Source organism: Oncorhynchus tshawytscha, linkage group LG01 (genome assembly GCF_018296145.1).
Source record: "Oncorhynchus tshawytscha isolate Ot180627B linkage group LG01, Otsh_v2.0, whole genome shotgun sequence".
Classification (NCBI taxonomy): domain Eukaryota; kingdom Metazoa; phylum Chordata; class Actinopteri; order Salmoniformes; family Salmonidae; genus Oncorhynchus; species Oncorhynchus tshawytscha.
In genome coordinates this window covers 6,046,699-6,056,226 of record NC_056429.1, presented here as the reverse complement: position 1 = coordinate 6,056,226, position 9,528 = coordinate 6,046,699, and the positions used below count along the sequence as shown (strand labels likewise).

Genomic DNA, 9,528 nt, shown 5'->3' with positions numbered 1-9,528 from the left:
GCTCTTATCCATAGCTCTTATCCATCGGCCCCATAGAGTAGTTATTTAGGAAGCAAGTCGATTTGTAGATCAGTCAGTCTGTCAGATTCGATGCTCTCAAAACACGACCACTTCCAGTCTTCTGCACGGAGCTGAAATGCTGATTGATCCCGTTATGAAAGAGCAGACGTTTTTCTCTGAACACGTGACCTGACCAGCAGAAGCTAAGGCCCAGAGGTTTTTCATACCGCATTTAATGCATGTCCAATGTATTCTTTGTTCAATAAAACACCCTGACCCTGGTTGACGTGAAACCTCAAAAGAACATCTATTTTCTATTCTCACACTCGATAACAAAACTCCTTCAGTGACGTCAGCTTTATTAGTTACAAATGACGCAGATTTATTCGACCTGCAGTTAACAGTTAAAAAGTACATTGTAAAAATAGTTGTTGATTGTTTTTTTCATACCGTAAATGGAAAAAAGAATGGTCTCAGTCTAATGACGGACACAAAGCACTTCTTTGTCTTCTCTTTGATGTATAACAAAAAACGTTTAAGCCACCGTGTAAAGCTTTTAAAAGCAATTGCATGATTCCCTTTCTGAGTCATAATTGTAGGTCATTCATGCAGGTGTCAGTAGTTCAGTTTTTCCACACATCCACAAAAACATACATTCAGTTCTAATTTATGACTCATTATAACTCTGTGATACTCTGGTTTATAGCTCATTATAACTCAGTGATGCTCTGGTTTATAACACATTATAACTCTCAGTGATACTCTGGTTTATAACACATTATAACTCTCAGTGATACTCTGGTTTATAACACATTATAACTCTCAGTGATACTCTGGTTTATAGCTCATTATAACTCAGTGATACTCTGGTTTATAACACATTATAACTCTCAGTGATACTCTGGTTTATAACACATTATAACTCTCAGTGATACTCTGGTTTATAACACATTATAACTCTCAGTGATACTCTGGTTTATAACACATTATAACTCAGTGATACTCTGGTTTATAGCTCATTATAACTCAGTGATACTGTGGTTTATAACTCATAACTCAGTGATACTCTGGTTTTGTCTGAGAAATAAACAACACCAAACTAATACAAAACACAATGAACAACATCAATAATTCAACCCTTCAGCAAAAGTAAAAGCACCATTGATAGCAAACCATCCCTTTTACCATCCCTCTACTAGCAGTGTAGTGTTGTTTTGTGACAATGGCCATAAGTGTAGGCTATACAGCACAAACTGATCTGGGACCCAGGGTTAACAAAATGGGGGGCCTGAAGTCTTTGGGATTGTGTCAAACCACGCTTGCTAAGGCAGGAGAAATGAGTCATAGCATTATTGGTTACAGCAGACTGATTGGTTACATTGAGAAAAAAAGTCCCTGATTCTATCATATATAACATATAGCATTCAAAGCTATAGCATTGAATACATATATTAAATTCAACATATTGCATTGAATACATATATTAAACTCAACATATAGCATTGAATACATACGGTATTCAAGCTCACAAGGAAAAGGGGGTACGTTATCATCATAGTCCACCATTAAGGTCGTCCCTAAACAGGTTCCATCTTTGTCGTCACTTGCACTGTAGTATAGTTCATCCAACTCCATGTGTGCGTAAGTAGGAAGTAGCCCAAGGAGCAATGTTTTCAGTTGTACAGACCAGTCTTTGACCACTGAAGTGATCAGATACGTTTCCAGCCGCTTGGCACAAGGAGAGAAAGAGACATTGTATCTGTTCCTTTTCTTCTTTTTTTTAGATTGTCATGTCTGCAAAGTCTGGTCGTGTGAACCCTTTCTGTAAAACACAAACATGAGAGACATTTTGTCAGGGCATATATCAAAGTATGTATAATACTGTTAGCTTTGTCCCAGATTTACTTGTCCAGAAGGACAATGACAACTGTGTATAAGTCTTGAATTAGAAAGAAAAAAAAATGTATTTTTGTCAACTCCGTAAAACATTAACTCTGTCAGAGTGCTGAAAGATCTGATAGAATTTTTATGTTTTCATTTTCCATATTTTACAAATGTTTGTATTGAACTTTAATTTTTAGAGGCAAAAATTTGAGGTCTGTGTTGAGTATTTGTTGTTAACTCAATCACTGACTAACCGCCCTCAGAGGAAAACAAAGACCTAAAAACTCTCTTTTGGTATTTGTTTCATTAGTCCATTGTTGCAAAACCTGATCTGGGACCAGGCTAACATACTGATCTCGACCAGGCTAAAATACTAACATACTGATCTGGGACCAGGCTAACATACTAACATACTGATCTGGGACCAGGCTAACATACTGATCTGGGACCAGGCTAACATACTGATCTGGGACCAGGCTAACATACTGATCTGGGACCAGGCTAACATACTGATCTGGGACCAGGCTAACATACTGATCTGGGACCAGGCTAACATACTGATCCGGGACCAGGCTAACATACTGATCCGGGACCAGGCTAACATACTGATCTGGGACCAGGCTAACATACTGATCTGGACCAGGCTAACATACTGATCTGGGACCAGGCTAACATACTGATCTGGAACCAGGCTGACATACTGATCTGGGATACAGGCTAACATACTGATCTGGGACCAGGCTAACATACTAACATACTGATCTAGGACCAGGCTAACATACTAACATACTGATCTGGGACCAGGCTAACATACTGATCTGGGACCAGGCTAACATACTGATCTGGGACCAGGCTAATATCCTGATCTGGGAACAGGCTAACATACTGATCTGGGACCAGGCCAACATATTAATATACTGATCTGGGACCAGGCTAACATACTAACATACTGATCTGGGATCAGGCTAATATATATTTTTAAATGTTTATTTATCTGTTCTTTTACCAGGTAAGTTGACTGAGAACACGTTCTCATTTGCAACAACGACCTGGGGAATAGTTACAGGGGAGAGGAGGGGGATGAATGAGCCAAACTGGGGATTATTAGGTGACCGTGATGGTTTGAGGGCCAGATTGAGAATTTAGCCAGGACACCGGGGTTAACACCCCTACTCTTACGATAAGTGCCATGGGATCTTTAATGACCTCAGAGAGTCAGGACACCCGTTTAATGTCCCATGCGAAAGACGGCACCCTACACAGGGCAATGTCCCCAATCACTGCCCTGGGGCATTGGGATATTTTTTTAGACCAGAGGAAAGGGTGCCTCCTACTTGCCCTCCAACACCACTTCCAGCAGCATCTGATCTCCCATCCAGGGACTGACCGGGACCAACCCTGCTTAGCTTCAGAAGCAAGCCAGCAGTGGTATGATCTGGGACCAGGCTAACATACTGATCTGGGACCAGGCTAACATACAGTGCCGTGCGAAAGTATTCGGCCCCCTTGAACTTCGCGACCTTTTGCCACATTTCAGGCTTCAAACATAAAGATATAAAACTGTATTTTTTTGTGAAGAATCAACAACAAGTGGGACACAATCATGAAGTGGAACGACATTTATTGGATATTTCAAACTTTTTTAACAAATCAAAAACTGAAAAATTGGGCGTGCAAAATTATTCAGCCCCCTTAAGTTAATACTTTGTAGCGCCACCTTTTGCTGCGATTACAGCTGTAAGTCGCTTGGGGTATGTCTCTATCAGTTTTGCACATCGAGAGACTGACATTTTTTCCCATTCCTCCTTGCAAAACAGCTCGAGCTCAGTGAGGTTGGATGGAGAGCATTTGTGAACAGCAGTTTTCAGTTCTTTCCACAGATTCTCGATTGGATTCAGGTCTGGACTTTGACTTGGCCATTCTAACACCTGGATATGTTTATTTTTGAACCATTCCATTGTAGATTTTGCTTTATGTTTTGGATCATTGTCTTGTTGGAAGACAAATCTCCGTCCCAGTCTCAGGTCTTTTGCAGACTCCATCAGGTTTTCTTCCAGAATGGTCCTGTATTTGGCTCCATCCATCTTCCCATCAATTTTAACCATCTTCCCTGTCCCTGCTGAAGAAAAGCAGGCCCAAACCATGATGCTGCCACCACCATGTTTGACAGTGGGGATGGTGTGTTGAGGGTGATGAGCTGTGTTGCTTTTACGCCAAACATAACGTTTTGCATTGTTGCCAAAAAGTTCAATTTTGGTTTCATCTGACCAGAGCACCTTCTTCCACATGTTTGGTGTGTCTCCCAGGTGGCTTGTGGCAAACTTTAAACGACACTTTTTATGGATATCTTTAAGAAATGGCTTTCTTCTTGCCACTCTTCCATAAAGGCCAGATTTGTGCAATATACGACTGATTGTTGTCCTATGGACAGAGTCTCCCACCTCAGCTGTAGATCTCTGCAGTTAATCCAGAGTGATCATGGGCCTCTTGGCTGCATCTCTGATCAGTCTTCTCCTTGTATGAGCTGAAAGTTTAGAGGGATGGCCAGGTCTTGGTAGATTTGCAGTGTTCTGATACTCCTTCCATTTCAATATTATCGCTTGCACAGTGCTCCTTGGGATGTTTAAAGCTTGGGAAATCTTTTTGTATCCAAATCCGGCTTTAAACTTCTTCACAACAGTATCTCGGACCTGCTTGGTGTGTTCCTTGTTCTTCATGATGCTCTCTGCGCTTTTAACGGACCTCTGAGACTATCACAGTGCAGGTGCATTTATACGGAGACTTGATTACACACAGGTGGATTGTATTTATCATCATTAGTCATTTAGGTCAACATTGGATCATTCAGAGATCCTCACTGAACTTCTGGAGAGAGTTTGCTGCACTGAAAGTAAAGGGGCTGAATAATTTTGCACGCCCAATTTTTCAGTTTTTGATTTGTTAAAAAAGTTTGAAATATCCAATAAATGTCATTTAACTTCATGATTGTGTCCCACTTGTTGTTGATTCTTCACAAAAAAATACAGTTTTATATCTTTATGTTTGAAGCCTGAAATGTGGCAAAAGGTCGCAAAGTTCAAGGGGGCCGAATACTTTCGCAAGGCACTGTACTAATATACTGATCTGGGACCAGGCTAATATCCTGATCTGGGACCAGGCTAACATACTAATATACTAATCTGGGAACAGGGTAATATCCTGATCTGGGACCAGGCTAATATCCTGATCTGGGACCAGGCTAATATCCTGATCTGGGACCAGGCTAACATACTAATATACTAATCTGGGAACAGGGTAATATCCTGATCTGGGACCAGTCTAATATCCTGATCTGGGACCAGGCTAACATACTGATCTGGGACCAGGCTAACATACTAATATACTGATCTGGGACCAGGCTAATATCCTGATCTGGGACCAGGCTAACATACTGATCTGGGACCAGGCTAACATACTAATATACTGATCTGGGAACAGGGTAATATCTTGATCTGGGACCAGGCTAACATACTGATCTGGGACCAGGCTAACATACTGATCTGGGACCAGGCTAACATATACTAATATACTGATCTGGGAACAGGGTAATATCGTGATCTGGGACCAGGCTAATATCCTGATCTGGGACCAGGCTAACATACTGATCTGGGACCAGTCTAACATACTAATATACTGATCTGGGAACAGGCTAACATACTGATCTGGGACCAGGCTAACATACTAATATACTGATCTGGGAACAGGGTAATATCTTGATCTGGGACCAGGCTAACATACTGATCTGGGACCAGGCTAACATACTGATCTGGGACCAGGCTAACATACTGATCTGGGACCAGGCTAACATACTGATCTGGGACCAGGCTAACATACTGTGTGTCTGTGAACATTGGACCTCAGAAAAGGATAGTAAACTGTGTCAAGTAAAAAATGCAGTGCGCGTGACCTTTGAGCTTGACACACACAGCCTGTACACTAACTCATGTTGCTGTCTAATGTCCATAAGGTGTAACAACCTATCAGAGATGTTCTAACAGAACTCAGTCCCAAGGAATTTATTACACGTGACAGTTGAACATGTGGAACATGTTTGGAATTGTTTCTTTTATGACAAACTGTTCAAATAGTTCTACTGAAAAAAAAACATTCCGTGGAGAAGAAGCATGCAGGTACTGTTAGAGGGAGGTCGATATGTTGGGTGTGTTGGGACTTGTTCACCAGGAAATCACTTTAGATAGAGAGAGCTGCACCCTTTAGGTAGGGCTAACCACAATCTAAAACAGCAATCATTCTAGCAAGCCTCTCCCTAAGTGTGTGTGTGTGTGTGTGTGTGTGTGTGTGTGTGTGTGTATGTGTCAATCGGTAGTGCGTGGCGCTTACAAAAGCGTATATCGTGGGTTTGATTCCCGCTGGGGCCACCCATACGTAAAATCTACACACGTATGTCGCTTTGGATAAAAGAGTCTGCTAAATGGTAGATATTTCTATACACTACTGTGTGTGAGCATACGGATTACATTAAGTAGGAACAAAAACATCTAGGTTAAGTGTAATGTGTTGTTTTACAGGGTCAGTCATAGTAGTACAACACCCCTGGAGCAAATTAAGGTTAAGTGCTTTGCTCAAGGGCTCAAGGGCACGTGTTCCCCTGGTGGGGCTCAGGTATTTGGACCTCTCGGTGACTGTCCCAACGCTCTAACCACCAGATTACCGGCTGCCCAACCATTTGGGGGTCTATCTACTTTTGTTTGAACCCTCCCTATCCTCAAGGCTGGTTAACGGAATGCAAAACAACGTCACACACACACACACACACACACACACACACACACACACACACACACACACACACACACACACACACACACACACACACACACAGGAATGAGGGTTGGGTTCTACAGTCACCCATTCACTTCGAGGTGAACGATTAGGTGAGAGTTTCCCAGCTTTATATCTAAGCACTGATAATTTATTTTTAATAAACTTGTGTGTGTGTGTATGTGTGTGTGTTTGTGTACATGCATGCATGTGAATGACAGATAAAAAGCTCTGACTCTCTACCAGACACTAGGAGACAGCAGACAGCTATTGTAGTTGAAAGCTCTGACTCTCTACCAGACACTAGGAGACAGCAGACAGCTACTGTAGTTGAAAGCTCTGACTCTCTACCAGACACTAGGAGACAGCAGACCACTCTACTGTAGTTGAAAGCTCTGACTCTCTACCAGACACTAGGAGACAGCAGACCACTCTACTGTAGTTGAAAGCTCTGACTCTCTACCAGACACTAGGAGACAGCAGACAGCTACTGTAGTTGAAAGCTCTGACTCTCTACCAGACACTAGGAGACAGCAGACAGCTCTACTGTAGTTGAAAGCTCTGACTCTCTACCAGACACTAGGAGACAGCAGACCACTCTACTGTAGTTGAAAGCTCTGACTCTCTACCAGGCACTAGGAGACAGCAGACAGATATTGTAGTTGAAAGCTCTGACTCTCTACCAGACACTAGGAGACAGCAGACAGCTACTGTAGTTGAAAGCTCTGACTCTCTACCAGGCACTAGGAGACAGCAGACAGATATTGTAGTTGAAAGCTCTGACTCTCTACCAGACACTAGGAGACAGCAGACAGCTACTGTAGTTGAAAGCTCTGACTCTCTACCAGACACTAGGAGACAGCAGACAGATAATGTAGTTGAAAGCTCTGACTCTCTACCAGACACTAGGAGACAGCATACAGCTCTACTGTAGTTGAAAGTAGAACAACAGGAAAAGGAGATGATTTTTACAGGGAATCCCCTCCCTACTCATTATTAACCAATGTCCACAGGAATTTGGGTTCCTCATATTGTATTCACACAGTTGTTTCAGATTTTGAGAGATGTTACATGAACAATAAGCTCCTCTGATAGTGTCTGAACATTATACCATGTGATGTATCAGTGCTTCCTATAGAACACTTCCTCCTGACTGTTTCTGTGATTCACACAGCCGTTTTAGCACCCCCCCTCCAAACCAAGAGATTCTTCTCAAACTCCTCTCTACCAGTACAACACGTGTTCTGTCCTTAGTGTCCCCTCCTCTCTACCATTCTCCAGGAGTCTATGATCCTCCTCTCTACCATTCTCTAGTAGTCTGTGATCCTCCTCTCTACCATTCTCCAGGAGTCTATGATCCTCCTCTCTACCATTCTCCAGTAGTCTGTGAACATCCTCTCTACCGTTCTCCAGTAGTCTGTGATCCTCCTCTCTACCATTCTCCAGTAGTCTATGATCCTCCTCTCTACCGTTCTCCAGTAGTTTATGGTTCTCCTCTCTACCATTCTCAAGTAGTTTATGGTTCTCCTCTCTACCGTTCTCCAGTGGTCTGTGATCCTCCTCTCTACCGTTCTCCAGTGGTCTATGATCCTCCTCTCTACCATTCTCCAGTGGTCTATGATCCTCCTCTCTACCGTTCTCCAGTAGTCTGTGAACCTCCTCTCTACCATTCTCCAGTAGTCTATGATCCTCCTCTCTACCATTCTCCAGTAGTCTATGATCCTCCTCTCTACCATTCTCCAGTAGTCTATGATCCCCCTCTCTACCGTTCTCCAGTAGTTTATGGTTCTCCTCTCTACCATTCTCCAGTAGTCTGTGGTTCTCCTCTCTACCGTTCTCCAGTAGTCTGTGATCCTCCTCTCTACCATTCTCCAGTAGTCTGTGATCCTCCTCTCTACCATTCTCCAGTAGTCTATGATCCTCCTCTCTACCATTCTCCAGTAGTCTATGATCCTCCTCTCTACCATTCTCCAGTAGTTTATGGTTCTCCTCTCTACCATTCTCCAGTAGTCTGTGGTTCTCCTCTCTACCGTTCTCCAGTAGTCTATGATCCTCCTCTCTACCGTTCTCCAGTAGTTTATGGTTCTCCTCTCTACCATTCTCCAGTAGTCTGTGGTTCTCCTCTCTACCGTTCTCCAGTAGTCTATGATCCTCCTCTCTACCATTCTCCAGTAGTCTATGATCCTCCTCTCTACCGTTCTCCAGTAGTTTATGGTTCTCCTCTCTACCATTCTCCAGTAGTCTGTGGTTCTCCTCTCTACCGTTCTCCAGTAGTCTATGATCCTCCTCTCTACCGTTCTCCAGTAGTCTATGATCCTCCTCTCTACCGTTCTCCAGTAGTCTATGATCCTCCTCTCTACTGTTCTCCAGTAGTCTGTGATCCTCCTCTCTACTGTTCTCCAGTAGTCTGTGATCCTCCTCTCTACCGTTCTCCAGTAGTCTATGATCCTCCTCTATACCGTTCTCCAGTAGTCTATGATCCTCCTCTCTACCATTCTCCAGTAGTCTGTGATCCTCCTCTCTACCGTTCTCCAGTAGTCTGTGATCCTCCTCTCTACCGTTCTCCAGTAGTCTGTGATCCTCCTCTCTACCGTTCTCCAGTAGTCTATGATCCTCCTCTCTACCGTTCTCCAGTAGTCTATGATCCTCCTCTCTACCATTCTCCAGTAGTCTATGATCCTCCTCTCTACCATTCTCCAGTATATGATCCTCCTCTCTACCGTTCTCCAGTAGTCTATGATCCTCCTCTCTACCATTCTCCAGTAGTCTATGATCCTCCTCTCTACCGTTCTCCAGTAGTCTGTGATCCTCCTCTCTACCATT

General features: G+C 43.1%; 1 protein-coding gene across 1 annotated transcript in view; it reads right to left on the bottom strand.

Annotated features, from left to right (window-relative positions):
* Positions 1-342: 342 nt before the first annotated feature.
* LOC112235170 (plakophilin-3) overlaps positions 343-9,528 on the bottom strand; it is a 64,563-nt gene continuing 55,377 nt past the window's right edge. The window contains exon 18 of the mRNA XM_042327633.1: positions 343-1,822. Within this exon, the coding sequence (XP_042183567.1) occupies positions 1,781-1,822 (42 nt within the window). The 3' untranslated portion in view covers positions 343-1,780. The remainder of the gene's footprint in view (positions 1,823-9,528) is intronic.